Below are 18156 nucleotides of genomic sequence, written 5' to 3'. Positions count from 1 at the left end.
GTACCTGGTTTCCAAACAACCAGTGACATCAGTCATGTGTTATGTTAAATACTTTAAATAAATTGCCAAAGAGTAACATAACATAATAACATAACAGGTGTATGGTTTAATGAAAGAAGTCAACTTCACCAGCACAAAAAGATTAAAAAAGTTATAATATTATTCACGGATTTCCATACCTACATACAGTTGAAAAGCTCCTTTAATTCTTTTTCTTTTTCAAATCTCATTTTCCAGTTTAATATTATTTTCTTTTCTTTCTAATCAAAACAAACTAATTTTTTTTAGAGCAATTGTTGCAATGGAGTCAAGCTCAGGTGAGCATCAAAGTCATAATAATAATAATAGCAACAATAATAATAATATTAAGGGGACTTTAACACACGGTGGCCGTTACGTTCAGTATAATGTGTACGGTAACCTCTTTGAAGTATCACGAAAGTATGTGCCTCCTATACGTTCTGTTGGCAGAGGAGCTTATGGTATTGTTTGGTATGTTATCAATCAATCTAACTAGTTGTTATTGTTGTTGTTTGAATGTTAATGTTAGATTTTTATTTATTAGTTGATTTATTTTCAACTCTGAGTAGTTTTATTTTGTGTTTTGAGTAAACTTTCGTCGTCCAAACATGCGGTTTTATTATAATAGTTTCAAATTTGCGATTTTCGTCCACGTGGTTTCATTTCATCTGCAGTTAAACCCGGATTCATTAACCCCGTTAAGTCTGGTCGTTAAACCCATCAGCGTACCCTCACGCGAGGGGCAATTTTGTCCTCCCTCCCCACAAATACACCCCAGCCCCTCACGTGAGGGGGCTTGCGAATTACGACTGGGGTTTATTTTGGGAGAAAAATGACAAAAATGCCCCTCACGTGAGGGGCACGCTGATGGGTTTAATGACCATACTTAATGGGGTTAATGAATCAGGGTTTAATTGCAGGTGAATTGAAACCACCGGGACGAAAATCGAGATTTTGAAACTATTGGACTAAAACCGCAGATTTGGACAAACCACCGGGACGAAAACGCAGTTCACTCTTGTGTGTTTGATCATGTTGACTAGGGATGTAAATGAAACGAGTTCGTTAACTTCGTTTGTGTTTTTTAGTTTAATTTAATAATGTGTTCGTTCTTTATGTTAATTTTAGGCTCATTTGTTCTTCGGTTTTTACTTTTTACTGCTAGGTTTTGATTTTTTATATTCATATGCTGATATATGATTGATCTGTTTGAAGTATGAGTAGTGTTATTTTGTCTTTTTGATCATGTTGTCTAGGGCTGTTCAAAAATTTCGGTTCATAGCTCGCTCAAGGGCGTAGCTTTTAAAGGGGGGGGGGGGGTGTCCCTGGTCACCGCCATTTTCTCGCTTCGTAGGATAAATTTTCACGGTTTCTTTCCGAAAATTTTTATAGGTATTGAGTTCGGCCACCCCTATGACTTAGCCCAAGCTTCGCCACTACGCTCGATACAAGCTTGAACAAAGCTAGCTAAAAAAGCTTGATTTCAAACGAATGGTTGAGCCGGCTCGTTTTTGTGACCGAGTTGAAGCTCGGTTTGACTCGTTGGCTCGTTTAACTTCGAGCATGAGATGAGCCGAGCTGCCTCATTGAGTTTTGAGCTCAAGCTCGAACCCACACTGGCTCGGCTCAACTTGTTTACAGTGGGCGGGCTGTAACGAACCGAACTTTCAGTGAACCGTTCGTTTATGTTAATTTTTGGTTCATTTGTTCGTTCCTTTGTGTTCATTTGCGTTAATTTATGCTCATTTAGAAAACTAGCAAAGCATGAACAGCTTCTTTTCTCTAACTTCGCTTCGGTTATGCGTTCATGCACCGTCTGCTTGTCCAGTAAAAGCTTAATGAACAAACACAAACAAGGCCTCGTTCGGTTCGGTTTGCATCGTTTACAGCTCTAATGGTGACTACTAGTGAACATGTGATCGCATTATCGTTTTCAATTTGACTGCATAATCCTTGATGTTACTTCAACTCCTTGAATTCATGTAAATTTGTTTGAAAACAGAATAACATTGATACATAATTAGATACTTGGATGTGCTATAAAAATAATATGTTTAATTTTTTGTTACAATGATCACATTCAAAACACACATCCAAACACCAGTTCCTGTATTAATATATCTACTCCTTAATCATGTAGAAATTATATTTTTACAATTTTCATCAACATTATTCTCAAATTAAGAAAATGAAGAAAACTGTATATTTTTTATTAACCTTTGTTTACTACTACAGTGCTGCAACAAATGCAGAGACGCGTGAAGAAGTTGCCATCAAGAAAATCGGTAATGCATTTGACAACCGAATCGATGCTAAACGAACTTTAAGAGAAATCAAGCTTCTCCGCCACATGGATCATGAAAATGTAAACTTTCTTGCTAACATTAATCATTTAAACTTGTATTTATTTTATTAATTGAATTTGTTTTGTGTTTAATATATGCAGGTAATTGCAATCAAAGACATCATACGACCTCCGTTAAAGGAAAACTTTAATGACGTGTACATTGTTTACGAGTTAATGGACACTGATCTTCATCAGATAATACGCTCTAATCAACCACTGGCTGATGATCACTGTCGGGTCGGGGCCCACTCTACCTATTTTAGATTTTGAATATATTATATTTTATTATTTGACATTTATAATACTTGGTATGCAGTATTTTCTATACCAAATACTTCGTGGTCTAAGATATGTTCACTCTGCAAATGTCTTGCACCGCGATCTAAAACCGAGCAACTTGCTTCTGAATGCTAACTGTGACCTGAAAATCGGGGATTTTGGACTTGCAAGAACAACTTCTGAAACAGATTTTATGACTGAATATGTTGTTACTCGTTGGTACCGGGCCCCAGAATTGCTCTTAAACTGTTCAGAGTACACGGCAGCTATTGATATATGGTCGGTCGGGTGCATTCTTGGTGAGATAATGACCAGACAACCCTTGTTCCCAGGCAAAGATTATGTTCATCAACTTAGACTCATCACAGAGGTACCTTAAATCTAGGGGTATTTTGGTAATTTATATATTTTTAAATCAATATTTAGTTCTACCTTAAAATAATCAGAAATTTATAATTAAGTTAACCACACCTTAAAGCTAGGGGTAGTTTGGTAAATATACATTACTTTAACTAATAATTAGTTTTACCCTAAAATAATCAAAAAATTATAATCAAGTTTACCACACCGTAAATCCAGGGGTAGTTTGGTAATTTTACAGTTTTTTTTATTTAAAAGTTAGTTTTTACCCTTAAGTTATCAGAAACTTATCCAAGTTTGTCACACATTAAACCTAGGGGTAATTTGGTAATTTTACATATATATCAATAACTAGTTTTACTCTAAACTGATAAAAATGTTACAATAAAAACCAATGAAGATTTTTTGGGTCCCACTATATAATTGTAATGAAATCTGATATTGGTGACCATGTATACCGGTTTGACCATTTTGACCATGTGTTTTCGGGTATAGCTGATAGGTTCACCAGATGACGCGAGTCTTGGATTCCTGAGAAGTGATAACGCAAGAAGATACGTTAGACAACTTCCTCAGTATCCAAAACAACAATTCCCTGCTAGATTCCCAGACAAATCTCCCGGAGCTTTGGATTTGCTTGAAAAGATGCTCGTGTTTGATCCAAATAGGCGTATCACAGGTATATCTCGTTATTATGAACTAGAATCACTTTATAGTTTATATGCACATCTAAACGCTCCATATGTTTTTGATTTTGCAGTTGACGAGGCTCTGTGTCATCCGTACTTAGCACCTCTTCATGATATCAATGAAGAGCCAGTATGCCCGAGACCATTCAGTTTTGACTTTGAGCAGCCGTCTTGCACCGAGGAGAATATCAAAGAGCTCATCTGGAGGGAGTCTGTAAAATTCAACCCCGACCCGACTCACTGAGTCAGAAGAAACATATGCATAGGTGTTTTGAGTATGTATACATATATCATATATGCATATGTATGTATGTGTACTAGTTAGACAATTATGACATGATTCTATAAGTATTTTATTATATCCTGTTATGTTCTTTCCATTTTTAGAAGGTATAAACAATCCACATTGCTGAATTTGTTACTTTGGTGTTTATTCGCGTGTGATTGTTCTTTCCGGTTTTAGAAAGTATAGAATACTACTATCAATAAATTCGTTCTTGTGACTAGGTTTGTGAAATCAAATTGTTGTTTGAACGGGCTCGAATATTGAACTGGTCATATTATCGGTCTACTGGTCGGAAACTCGGATCAGGAGTTACAAAATATATAAGGTCATTATTAGTTTTTCTAAACATTAAAGATGGTTATAACATACACCCTCCGTCCCATTAAAAGTGTCAACGTTTCCTTTTTTATTTGTCCTATTACAAATGCCCACTTTTAAAATTTATTAGCCAATTTCCAAATTTATTCTTAAACATATATAACTAACATTAATAAACAATATTTATGGACCCAGTTTCCAAGGGCATTATTGCCATTTGATGAGAAAAAAAAAACAATAATTTAATTTACCTTAAACTTTGTGTTTTCCAACTAAGACATTTTAACCGGGATGAAGGCCCATTAAAAGTGTCAACGTTTCCTTTTTTATTTGTCCTATTACAAATGCCCACTTTTAAAATTTATTAGCCAATTTCCAAATTTATTCTTAAACATATATAACTAACATTAATAAACAATATTTATGGACCCAGTTTCCAAGGGCATTATTGCCATTTGATGAGAAAAAAAAAACAATAATTTAATTTACCTTAAACTTTGTGTTTTCCAACTAAGACATTTTAACCGGGATGAAGGGAGTATTAGCTGGTTGTTTTGTCATCAAATGCAGTACAAATTATATGCATTACATAACCATTATTGCAGCTTTCAGGATTCATCTTTATAAACTATCAGAAGAGTAAACACTATTTTCAGCCACTGAAAGATCAAGAACTATAAATATAACGATTTTTTCAAAACTTTTAATATGAATTTTCATAATACGTTACGTAATTAGCTACAAAATACACACTAATACGCCTGCTATTTTAAAATATTAAGAATGCTGAAAAAAATATTGCTTACTCTTTTACAGTCAAAATGTTTTTACTCTCTAAAATACAATTCCAGACTAAATTATCGGTTATACTTACGATCAGCGTTGTAAAAATCGCTAATCGGTAGTTGGGCGGTGGAGTGGGGACTAGCGATTAATCGGGATTAATTGGATCGGACTTTAATCTTTTCAGTTTTATATATATACGGACACATTTTTATATGTATTTTTTAGTTTTACACATACAAAAACATATTTTGGTCGAAAATTGGCTGGAATCTCGTCGGAAACCGCCATTTTTTTGCTGGAATCTCACCGGAAACCGCTGATTTTGGTCGGAATATCGCCGGAAACCACCGATTTTGGCTGGATTTGACCATTGACCGATTAATTAGCCGACTAGCCTAAAATTAATCAGTGAAGTGGGGACTAGCGATTAATCGAGGATTAATCGGTGCCTAGTCGGGATTTTTGCAACACTGCTTACGATTAACATCAAAGCAACTGTGTAATAAAAAACAATCTTATTATTAACACTATTCATTACTGCTAAGTGCTAAACAAGACATATTTAATTCTCAAAAAGATTTAGAAACAAGCAGCATTGGAGCATGTGGCTCTACAAGCACTTTATAATACAGCAAATAACGATAGACAACGATACATAAATCACCACTTAAAAACGACTCATTGGACAAATCTATAAATAACAATCAAAAACCGTTAACGAGTTACAGGAAACTGAATTTAATTTAACATCTTAAGATAAGATCTGGTCTTTCGTTAGTACCATAAACATGTTCATAATCACTTAGAAATAACATTAGTTAAAACTCTTGGAAGCCCTTTTCTCCCACATCCATCAAACACACGTCGTCCGCAGAAGCTTTCTCTAAACAAGCGTAATCAATGCCAAAGCAGGAACATAGTTTACAATAGAATAACACTTCTATCGGGCACATGCGCCAATATTCAAGTGTCTTCCGTGAGTGAATAATCCCCATAGCTTCAATCATCTCTCTTCGATTGAGTCTGCTAAAGTCATCATACTCAAACTCATCGAAATCAGCAAACTTCGTGATACGGTTGGGGTCGTAGCTGGCAACAACGGCGCTGGCAGTTTCCCGATTGCTGCAAAGAGATAAAAATGTTCACGAAAACTTAAAACGATAAGGGAAGGTATTTAAGGAAAAAAGGGCATACTATTTCCAGCCAGTTGGCAGATGAGGGTTGAAGTAGGCCCAAAAACACGAAATTTTGCGCTCAGCCAAATCCAATTTTTTCATATCATCAGAGTTGCTGTGCCACCCGGGGCCGGGACGCTTCATGATATCAGCTACTTCCTTCATCAGAAGGTACAAATGATACGGAATACGATCAGGTGCAGTCCCAGGAGAATAAGAACCGAATTGGACTGGCAGCTTAACGGTCTCCCTGCAGAAACCTTCCTAAACAATCAGAGCAAATAATTAATAAAAATTAAGAGCAAATAATGTCGAGTAGCGATTCAAATATCATAATCCATAAGAGTGAAGAAACACGGATCCACTCCCCGGGTATGGGTCCTGGATCCAATGAGTCCACAGGGTACAATACGATAATTACCACACGATACGAGTACAACTTCCCAAAGTCTAGTGACCGGAACCTGCAAAACAGACACCGTGAGTCTCGTTACAGGAAGGACAAGAGGGGGGGTCTTCCTGTAACCACCCTCCGGCGTGAGAATCAGTAACGTTCGTAGTGAAGAAAGTACTGAAGTACAAAGACTAAGTGTAGTCAGAATATAGGTGAGTGAATGAATACCTCATACCATTTGACAAGGTATTTATAGCCGAAGGATGATGGAAGATGATTGGAGCAGCTGTCCTCTTCTAGAAGATCCTTGATAACCGCCTAGACACGTGTTCCCATGTGATAGGTTGAGCTATACGTCTCAAGTGCAGGAGTATAACAACCTGGACACGTGTCACCAATTGATAGGATGGATTGCACCCTGGCCATGTGCACGGTTATAACAACCTGGCCAGGTGTCCTTTGCTCATTGGTTAATATGTCACGTATTCCTCAAGTAAGAATCATGAGTCTTCTTCTAGAGGGTACTTGAGTGATGACAGCTGTCCCGCAGGCATTGTCTTCCGATTGTTTAGGCGGACAGATGTCCTATCCTGCGGATAACTTTTGAGGATGCCAGGATGCTTCCGCGTGTGTTATGAGGATGTTCTCCCTCAATTGTAACATGCGGGTGATCCATGGGTCCCGTGGGTGGCCCATATGGGGATTCTCTATGACTTGGGGGTGGTACTTAAGGGTATTTGGGTCTTTTTGGTACCATACCTCTACAAGTCCCCCCAGTCCAGTGTTTCATCCGCGTGAAGTTTTTATGCGAGTGACATTCTGGACTTAAATGTTTTTTGGGGGGGTTTTTGTTTTCCGAAGTTAGGTAGAAAATATCTTCTGTTGGCGTGGATAATCACGAAAAAGAGTTGACCACTTGCAGGCGCGTGAACAGGTGATGGAACGTTTTTGACGGCTGTCACTGTACCCGACTGTACAGTTTTTTCTCTTTTTCGAAATTCCCGCATGACGTGGCAATCACTGGTTGGGTCATAAATTTCTCTCTCTACTCTTTATATCTCATCGCATTAATTGCGATGAGTATAAATAGAGGGAGGCTTCTTCTTTTTAAAGTTTTATCATCTTTTTCGTCTGATAATCCTCTTGATTCTTTCTTATAAAGTATCAAATCTTTCTTGTATGTCCTCCTTAAATCTTCCCAAAATGTCGAATGTTCAGACTGAAGTTGATGAGATAGAAATTGCATGGGACTACTCAGAATATGAGAAGTTATTGGAAACGTATGGTATTCCACCCGAGTGGGAACCAGAGTTTCCCTCTATCGGTGCAATAGCCAGTTTCCCACCGCCTGGGAAAATGGCTATGTATGCCGATTATTTCGTTCATGGAAACTTTCGACTACCCATAACGAGATTCCTTCAGAAGGTGTTAACCGCCTATGGAATTCATTTATCTCAATTGCATCCCCGTGCTATGATGCGAATTCGTCATTATGAGTTCGTATGCATAGCACGTGACATGGTGCCACATATTGATCGATTTCCAGTGTTTTACCGTCTCGCCATTCGTAATGGTTGGTATACATGTCAAGGGTTCTCTGACCGGAGCATCGGATATGAAGTTGAAAAGGTATCTAAAGATTGGCGGAATAAGTTCTTTTGGATTTCTGAAGACGTGGTGCCATTAAACATGGTTCGCCGTCCGGTGAATTCCGCCCTTCCTGACATTGTTACCGCTAATCATGAAGGTCAAGAATGGTATCGTGTACTTACGATGGAACCCACACCTATGCGGGCTTTGCCGGAGGAAGCTTTAGTGTGGGCAGGCATGAGCCGTTTGTGGCCAACAGAATTTATGGAACCTATTTTTGTAAATTTAAATGAACGTAAGTTACCTTTCGCTGTCTCCTTGCTTTTTTTGAGTGTTTTCCTGATTAAGTTCCTATCCTTTTTCAGGTCGGAGTTCTATGATTAACGATCTCTTTGAAGACAGGGGGTGTGTCCGGAAAAGTATCCGCGAGGCGGGAGATCAACCTATTCTTGAAAAGACTAAAACTCAATTTCTTTTTCCCAAGAAAGTTAGAGTTGACCCCATCACTTCTGATGCCACATTTGAAACAAGTGCGTATGTTCTGAACCCTCCACCTCTTATTGCCGTTACTCCCGACGGGATGATCGCCATTATATCATCAGACGATGATGATGGTGATTCTTCTGATTTTTCTGCTTCCGAGGAGGAGGAAAACTCTGAGGAAGATGTGCCTGAATTTTCTTCTGTCTCATCTTTATTAACAGAGTTGGAGAAAAAGAGATCGTTCTTTGCTTCTCAGGCGAGTTCTGCGAGTGGGAAGACTGCGGATACTGAGGCGTGACCGTCAAAGAAAAAACGAAGAGTTCACCGCCCTAAGAAGCCACAGTATAGTCTTGCCGATCGTTTGGATACTGTTGAAGGTATGTGTCTATCTTTAAATACTGCATTCTTTCATAAGTGTTTGACTAAGTATGACTTTGTTATGTAGATCCGTCGATCTTTAGTGAGGATTTTTCCGAAAAGCTATCTACACCAACTCCCCACACTGAAAAACCATCATCTCCTCCTCAGAAGGAGGATGTTGAAATTAGGCAGGCTACTCCGCCGAGTAGTCTGAATGTGGAAGATCTGTCAACCCTTCCTCAAACTGAAACCATTGTAGAAGACAGGATGTTGACTCCGCCAACTGATGCTGCAACGGGGGAAACCAATATCCAGTATGGAACTGATACTCGTTTTGATTATCTTTTTCAGGCTGGGGGTGGTACTGGTGGTCAGCAGGATAATCCTGCTGTGAATGAAGAGAATGTGAGGAACGTGGAATCTCCTCCTCCACAGCAGCCTTTTTCTACCCCAGCCCGCCTTAAACCTTCGGGTTCTCGCTACTATGGGGACACAGGTTTAGGTGACAATCATGAACTGTTTGTTCCTCCATGGAATATTACTAACAGTTCTCGGTTTTCTCATCCCGGAACTTGTTTTGATTTTATTGATCATTGTACGCCACTTGCTGAGATGGCATACCAACGTGACATTTCCCGTCATGACCTTCATACCAACGTTGCTTACCATCTAGCCAATGCCTTAGCCGGTAGCCAAGAAGTCCTAAGTGAATGGCGTACCTTAGGCAAGAAAGTGGGAGAAGCTCGGCGGGCCGCTGAGGCTGTCCAGAAAGAGGCTGAGGAGCATCGTCTTGCCGCCCAAACCGCTAAATGGAAACAATATGACACGGAAATCGCTCTTAAGGGTGAGCAAGATCGCAACGCTGAAGCTGCCCGCCGGTGGAAGGAGGCTTGTGAAAAGCAAAATTCTGTCCTTGAAGCTGCTCGAGCTAAGGCTCAAAGGGAGAGAAACGAGTTGACTCGTGCTCAGAAAGCTAACTCTTCATTGGAGAACCAAGTAGCCCTTCAAGGGGTATGGATTCATGATCTTGAAGTGGAACTGGAGTTGCAGAAGGAACAAGCCAAACTTAAAGATCAGAGTGCTGCTGAAATTCAAACTGCTTATGATTCTCTCCTTCAAGCTCATGAGGAAACTACCGCGGAAGCCAAAGAGTTCCGAGCGCGGACGGAACGTTTGGAACAAGATCGTCAATGGTTCCTTACTCGGGGAATTGATGCTGTAAGTTATCCTTAACCACTCGTTGTTTTTCTCTCAATATTTTGGTACCGGGAACTTATGTTTTCTTCTCAACAGGTTGTCCGCCATATCAAGGGAAGCAAGGAGCTAACTGACAGTTTCGCCAATGTGATGGCTGCTTCCTCCTCACTTGGGCGTGTTACTGGTTTTCATGAGGGAGTGAGATATGCACGAAGTAACCGCACATTCAAAGATCATCCACTCTATGGTGTAAACGTCAAACAAGATCGTGTCAACCGGGTTAAAGAGCATAACATGTTAATCTTTCCTCTACAGGATATGCTTCCAGAATTTGCTTCCGCATATGACGGTGTTCAACTTTTGAAGAACTATCTTGGGGAAGAGTCTGAAGAGGACTCTTCAGAGGATACGTCTGTGAAGGCTCCGGAGGGCCCATCCGCTTCAAACCCATAGGATAGATTTACCGTTTACATAACTTGTAAATTTTTCTTTTCTTTTTGTAATCTTTTGGACCATTATTGAAGAATATATCTTTTTGTCCTTTTGTGACCCTTATTCTGTTTTCAATATCTGTTGAGAATATTTTTATTGAGATCTTCGTTTTTTGAAATGTTTGAAAGTTTGGATAACTATGGTGACGTGGCGGAGAGAGAAACTTTTCGAGGATAACTGACAAGACGTGTACGACGTCATTGACAGTCTGTTTGCACTATCTTTGAGTTTTCTGCCTGACGTGTCAGCCATCTGGCGGTCTGCAGTTTCTCTCTCTTCTGACACTTTATGAATCGCATTAATTGCGATGGGTATAAATATGACCCTTATGTCTTCCATTTAACCCTTATCACTTTGAGATTTCTTTTCTTTCAAACGTTTAAAGCTTTTCATTTTTCTCTGAGATTTCTTCTCCTTTCCGTGACTTTCTAATCCATCTTGAAACTGAAATGGCTAAAGAGAAGAAGAGTACCCCCACTATCAGCGACGTTGCCGTCTGCCTTAAGGAAGAAGAATATAATGACGTTAACGTTTATGGATTGCCGACGGGGTGGGTGCCAGAACTTCCTGCTAGTGGTTCTATCGCCACTAGTCCGCCCCCGAAGAAGATGGCTGTTTATATAGACCATTTTACAATAGGGAACTTCCGGATTCCGGTGACCAAGTTTGTCCGATCGATCCTGAAAGCTTATGGAATTCATCTTTCCCAGATCCATCCCTTTGGGATGTTGAGGATTCGACATTTCGAGTTCTGTTGCCAGACTCGCAACCTTGACCCATCTGTTGGCATGTTTGCTGTTTTTTACAAGATGACCTTCCGCGATGGGTGGTATAGCTTCGCCGCTGTGGAGAAGAGGGTTATAGGCACGGAATGGATCCATAGCCTCCATGGCTGGAAGCCTAAATTTTTCTGGATCCGTGAGGATGTTATTCCTTTCACGATGCAGAACGGAAGGCGAAAGATGCTATGCCAATGATTGTGGCTTCCGCCCATGAAGGTCAGGCATGGTATCAAACGCTGATATCCACGCCGACTCCCATGCCCCCGATTCACGAAGGGGCAATGGTGAGTGCGAAAATGAGCCGATTATGGCCATTTCCAACTCTAGAACCGTATTATGAGAAGACCAACAAGTGTAAGTTTGTTTATGACTTATGTTGTTTTCTTAATATGAATAATCTCTTATTTCTATATATTTGTATAGGTGAAGGTTCCGCCCTTAGCACTTTGTTGGACAAGGGAAGGGTATGATGGTGCGACGCCCGATTGACCCAAAAGATGGTCCCTTTATAGATCGGACGAGCTATAGCTTTTTGTTCCCCACTGCCCTCCGTCCAGAACCCTTAGTCTCTGAACCGATGTACGCCCAAGGTGAGAAGTATGTTGAAGATTGCATCCAGAAAGGTGAGGGCATTTTGAAACCCAAACCTGTGACTGCTCTTACTTCTAGCAGAGTGGTTGTGCTCTTCTCGTCTAGCGAGGAGTCATCACTTTGTGAGGAGGTTCGTTATACTAATGTTAATAGAACTCCTGGCTCAACTGCAGGTCTCACCCGTCAACGTGCTGCGTCTCATCAGATGGCGGAGCAAGATGATGCTACCACTGTAGCAGAGGGTAAGAGACCTGTTTCTGAGGACGTCACTGTTGAGGGTGATCATCCAGTTGTTGACGCGGGTGTCTCCAAGGTAGCGGGCAAGCGTAAGGCTAATCCTGTGAAGGTTGCCTTAAAGAAGAAAAAACCCAAGAAAACAACTTCTTTTGCCTTGGAAGCTCGTTTGGAAAAGCTTGATGCGGAGGACCTTTCGTTAGGTATACCAAGTTCCTCTTTATTGTGTATTCGTATTGAATTAAAATGTTTCTAATCCATTGTTTGATTGCTTTTTCAGTGAACCTGGATAACCCTTCTGAAGGTGTTTCTGATTTGAAGGATTCACCAGTCCGTCCGCCACCACCGTCTCCTAACACTGTTGAAAACCTGGTTGTTGTGGCGGACGATTCTCCACTGAAGAAGAAGGGGGTGACACAACTGAACCTGCGAAGGTGTCACCTCCTCCTTACGTTCATCATTTTAGGGATCAAGGGGGGATGAACACATTTCCTTATGCCTCCCCAACTTTTCCTCCTCCTGAGGGGGAGGATCCCACTCCGCACCAGCCTAACTGGTCCCTTCGTCGGGATTCGACATTCCGCGAAGTGGACACATGTTTTGAATTTCTGGGGGAGTGCCTCCCGCATGGTGAAAAGGAGAGACGCCGCCTCAGTGTTCGCCAAGAATTGCTGAACTCCCACTCCTATTACTTGGCGAACTCTCTTTCCACGACCCACGAGATAACCAGAGACTGGTTATCAATGAATGAGCAATGGGATGAATTGGCCGCTTCCACCTCCGATGCTAAAGACGAAGCTCTTAAGGCTATGAATGAGGCTAGGGAGACCAGACAGGCCCTGGAGGCAGAGAAAACTGCTCAGTCTGCTACTGAAGAAGCCAAGGCTGTACTCCAGAAACAGTTGGAGGAACAAGCCAAGTTAGTGGAGGCCCTTCGAGCTGAATCGGCGGCCAAGGACAAGCGCTTGATTGATCTCAACGTCAAAAGTCGTGATCAAGCCTTGGAATGTGCCAAACATAAGATGGAAATCATTTAGGCCAAGGCGAACCAAAAATGGTTATTGGCGGAAGCTATTCCCAAGGTATGTGCCTTATTCTTATCATAAATGTTCCAAGTACTTTTAGAGTTACTTATGTGTAACTGTTCTATCAGGTCATTGCCGATGTTCGCGCCAGCGATGAACTTGGGAATTGTGTTGCTATCCTCCTCAAAGCTTCGAAGCAAGCTGGTCGCCAACTGGGCTTTCAAGAAGGTTATCAGTTTGGCTCAACTTCTAAGCTTCCTGAGGAGTATGTGTTGGCTGGTCAAGATACTGTTGCTATCCTTAAACAGAAATCAAAGGACTTTGATTCTTTGAAATTTTCTTTGACGGAGCAGATATCTGGGCTTGCTGATGAGGAGGATAGCATTCAACAATTAAAGACTCTTCTTGAATTGGATGGAGGAGACGAAGAAGAGGAGGAAGAAGAAGATGCGGAACCTCAGGATGCCATGCTATAGATAGACTTTTCTTTTTTTCTTGTGACTTGATCTTTTGTTGTAATCCCATTTGTGTATATAAAGAAGTTTTAATTTTGCATCCGTTACACTTTGTTTATTTTATCATAATATAAGTGTTTTGTCGGATCTTCTTTGTGTGCCAATAAAGGATTACATTATAATGCAAGTCTCAAATGACTTGAAATGAAAATTTTCATAACTAAGGCATAAGCCAAATTACAAAAAATGAAATTACATATGTTGCGGACTTCTATTTAGGCTCGCAGGCCAAAAGAAAAACAACTAAATGTAACACTTTCTCAGTTGGGCCCCATTCCAAGTTCTAGGGATCTCCGTCCCGTTCAACTTCTCTAGTTTATAGGCACCTTTAGACAGAACCTTCTGGATTCTATAAGGTCCTTCCCATGTAGGGGCCAACTTGCCCGGAGGCTCTTGCCCTGAGGCTTCATTACTGCGGAAGACATAGTCTCCCGCATCGAATTCACATCTTTGAACCCGCGAGTCATAATATTTTTGCAACTGTAGTTTGTAATTATGCTCGCGGATCAATGCCATTTCCCTCCTTTCCTCGAGGAGGTCAAGGTTCATCCGGAGTTCATGATCATTATCTTCAATCATAAGGACTCTGGCGGATGGGATACCAATCTCGGCGGGAATCATAGCTTCTGTGCCATATGTGAGACTGAAGGGGGTTTCGGAATTACTGGAATTCCTTTGAGTGCGGAATGCCCATAGTACATGGGGCAATTCATCCACCCACCCTGTTCGTTTCGTCCCCAATCTCATTTTGATTCCCTCTTTGATCGTCCGATTGGCTCTCTCAACTTGACCATTCGCTTGCGGGTGGGCTACAGAGGTGAAGATTTGAGAAATGTGTAACTCTTTCTTTGTGTTCTGTTGTCATTAACGAGCTCTAGAGGGAGACCAAAACGGCATATAATAAATTCCCACAAGAATTTTTTAACACTTGCTGCTGTTATAGAAGCAACTGGTTTGGCCTCCACCCATTTTGTAAAGCAGTCGATGGCTACTATCAGGAATTTGACTCGTCTGGGGGCTTCAGGGAAAGGTCCCATTATGTCAACTGCCCATTTCTGGAACGGCCAAGCGGAAGTGACTGGAATTAACTCATTCTTTGGTCGAAGCGTGTTAGGGGCATGTCGTTGACATGAATCACACTTTCTGATTTCATTCACAGCATCCATATGCATCCCTGGCCAGTAATATCCAGAGTTCATAACCTTTGCTACGACCATCCGCGGACCCGCGTGAAGACTACAAATGCCTTCATGAACTTCTCTGATTAAGTAATTTGCGTCCTCAGCATCTACACATCGGAGTAGTGGGCCGAGGAGGGAACGTCGGTACAAAATACCGTCAAGCATCTGGTAGTTCAAGGCTTTGTGCTTTATCTTCCGGGCCGCTTCTTTTCCTTCCGGAAGTGCTCCGGATGACATGTATGTGGTGATGGGTGTCATCCAGGATTCTAATCCCGTTTGGATCACAAAAACTTGATGTTGCGGAACAGACGGGCGATCTAATACCTAGATGCGGATGTCTTTGGCGAAATGTTCAAAGTTTGTTGAAGCCAATTTACTGAGGGTATCCGCTGATCTGTTTTCACTTCTCTTTATTTGAATGACTTTGCAAGAAGAGAACTGGAGCATCAAATCTTTCGCCTGTGATACATAAGAAGCCATGACATCGTTTTTTGCTTCATATGTGCCATTGATCTGTCCCGCAATCAGCATGGAGTCTACCTGGGCTTCCAAATGTTTAACTCAAAGCTTTTTGGCTATCTGCAAGCCTGCCAAGAAAGCTTCATATTCTGCCTCGTTGTTGGTACTTTTGAAGTCCAATTTTATGGCATATGTAAACTCATGGCCCTCGGGATTAACCAGTCTGAGACCAGCGCCACATCCCTCACTGCTTGAAGCTCCATCCGTGAATAAGGACCAAGTTTGTCCTAATTCCGGAGGTATTTGGGGTTGTTGCTCAATTAAACATTCTTTTTTCTTTGTGATGCGGAACTTCTGTCACGAAATCCGCCAACACCTGCCCTTTGATTGCTGGCCTGGGTTTGTATTCTATTGCATGTTCGCCCAGCTCGATGGCCCATTTTGCCAATCGGCCGGATAATTCAGGCTTACTGAGAACTTTTTTGAGCTTGTACCCGGTTAAAACATTGATGGGGTGCCCTTGAAAGTACCTGCGGAGGCGTCGGGCAGCATAGACCAATGCCAAAACAAGTTTTTCAAGCATGGAGTATCTTGTTTCCGGGTCCGATAGTGTTCTGCTGACGTAGTAGATCGGTGTTTGAATATTCTTTCGATCTGTCAGGAGGACGGCCCGGATGGCAATGTCTGACGCTGATAGGTATAACGTTAAAGGTTCCCCCGCATAGGGTGCTATTAACGTGGGCAGCTCCATCAAACATTTTTTAACCTCCAAAAAAACTTGTTTTGCTTTCGCGGTCCAATTGAAATGTGCTTTCTTAAGGCAATTTCTTAGTGTTGAGATAAATGGATGAGATTTGGCTGCATGATTTTCCAGGAAACGATTCAGAGCAACCAGTCGGCCATTGAGTGTCTGGGCTTCCTTGAGAGAAGATGGGGAAGGCATGCAGGCTATAGCTTGAACTTTATCGGAATTAGCTTTGAAGCCCGCATCCGTGACAATCACTCCCAAAAACTTTCCTTCTTCCATTCCGAATGAACACTTAGCCGGATTCAACTTCATGTTAATACTTTTTAATGTTTGAAAAGTTTCCTCGATATCTCTCAACATCTGATCTTCCTCAACACTTTTGATTACGAGGTCATCCATATATACCTCTAAATTTCGACCAATTTGACTTTTAAATGCTATGTACATCAATCGTTGATACGTGGCTCCCGCATTCTTCAGTCCGAAAGGATCATTTTATAACAAAAGTGCCTTGGTCTGTGCGGAATGCTGTCTTGTCTTCATCGCCCGCAGCCATGCGGATCTGATGATAGCCCTTGTAGGCATCCAAGAAGCATTTGAATTTGAACGGTGCCACAGTATCAACTTTGAGGTCAATTTCTGGCAAAGGATAACAATCCTTAGGACATGCTTTATTGAGGTCTTTAAAATCAATGCACATCCGCCACGCTCCGTTGCTTTTTGGAACAATGACTGGGTTGGCGACCCATGTCTGATAGCGGATTGGACGAATGATGACGGCTTGTAATAGGTCCTGGACTTGCTCGTTCATTGCCTTTGTTTGTTCCGGACCCATTTTACGTTGTTTTTGAACAATTGGCGTGAAGAGTGGATTTACCCTTAGTTTGTGTTCCGCGATGCTCCGCGGAACACCAATCATGTCCGCGGGCTGCCAAGCGAACACATCGATATTCTTTGATAATAATCGTTTCAAGAAAACCCGCGCTACTTCTGAGATAGCAGGTCCAATAATCACGGTTTGATCAGGGAAATCCTTATTCAAGACCCATTTTTCTGATTCGGTTCTCAGAGTTTGTTTTGGAATTTTGCTGGGTTTTGAACTTTCGGTTGTAAAGCAGTGTCTGTTAACATGAATTATTGAGATGCCAGTACAAGTTGGGACTCCTACTACACCATGTACTGTGGACGGATGGGCATTGATGTCACCAATCGCTTCTCGTCCGAGAATAATATCATGTCTTGATGTTGTTGGTAAAACCAGGAATTCGACTTCTTCGGTTCTTGAGTGAGCTCCGTCACTTAAAGTAACTGGAAATGAGATTACTCCTCGCGGATGCATTATTTCTCCTCCGAATCCCGATACTGGAGCGTGAATGGGTTTCAATCTTTCTTTATCTTCCTCATCGAGTTGGTCAAAACATTGTTCATACATAATGTCCGACGTACTGCCGGTATCGAAAAAGACACAGTGAGAACGATAATGTCCAAAGAGAGCAATGATGATCAGGGGGTTCTTATTGTTCGGGACCCCTTTGATTCGCGGGAAGATTATTGGTTCATTCTTCCATTCCTCATCATCGGACTCTTTCCGCTTTTTCTCTTTGTGGTACCCACCTTGTATCATATGGACATTCAGGTCTTTGATTTGCTTCTTATTTGGGCCTTGGATGTCCCGGACAGGTGCTTTTCCATTGTCCAGTTTTCCATTTTTTACCAAGTGTTTTAGCTTTCCAGATTTAACAGCCGTTTCGATTTCATTTTTCAATGTTCTGCACTCATTCGTGTTATGACCAATGTCGTCATGATACGAACAGTGCTTGGCAGCATCTAAGAATGATCTTCTT

General features: G+C 41.3%; 1 protein-coding gene across 1 annotated transcript; it reads left to right on the top strand.

Moving 5' to 3' along the window:
- The first annotated feature begins 136 nt into the window (after positions 1-136).
- Positions 137-3978, top strand: LOC143574339 (mitogen-activated protein kinase homolog MMK2-like). Its single transcript, XM_077058987.1, has 6 exons — positions 137-492; positions 2257-2386; positions 2468-2605; positions 2685-3017; positions 3503-3686; positions 3768-3978. Exons 1-6 carry the CDS (start codon positions 302-304, stop codon positions 3938-3940), a joined length of 1149 nt encoding a protein of 382 aa, XP_076915102.1. The 5' UTR covers positions 137-301; the 3' UTR covers positions 3941-3978.
- The last annotated feature ends 14178 nt before the right edge of the window (positions 3979-18156 follow it).

The sequence above is a fragment of the Bidens hawaiensis genome, unplaced genomic scaffold, assembly GCF_021521415.1.
Source record: "Bidens hawaiensis isolate Kalapana, Puna unplaced genomic scaffold, B.hawaiensis_p1.1 tig00026900_1, whole genome shotgun sequence".
NCBI classification, from domain to species: Eukaryota; Viridiplantae; Streptophyta; class Magnoliopsida; order Asterales; family Asteraceae; genus Bidens; species Bidens hawaiensis.
Note: the sequence above shows the minus strand (reverse complement) of the source record. Positions and strands in the feature narration are given on the sequence as shown.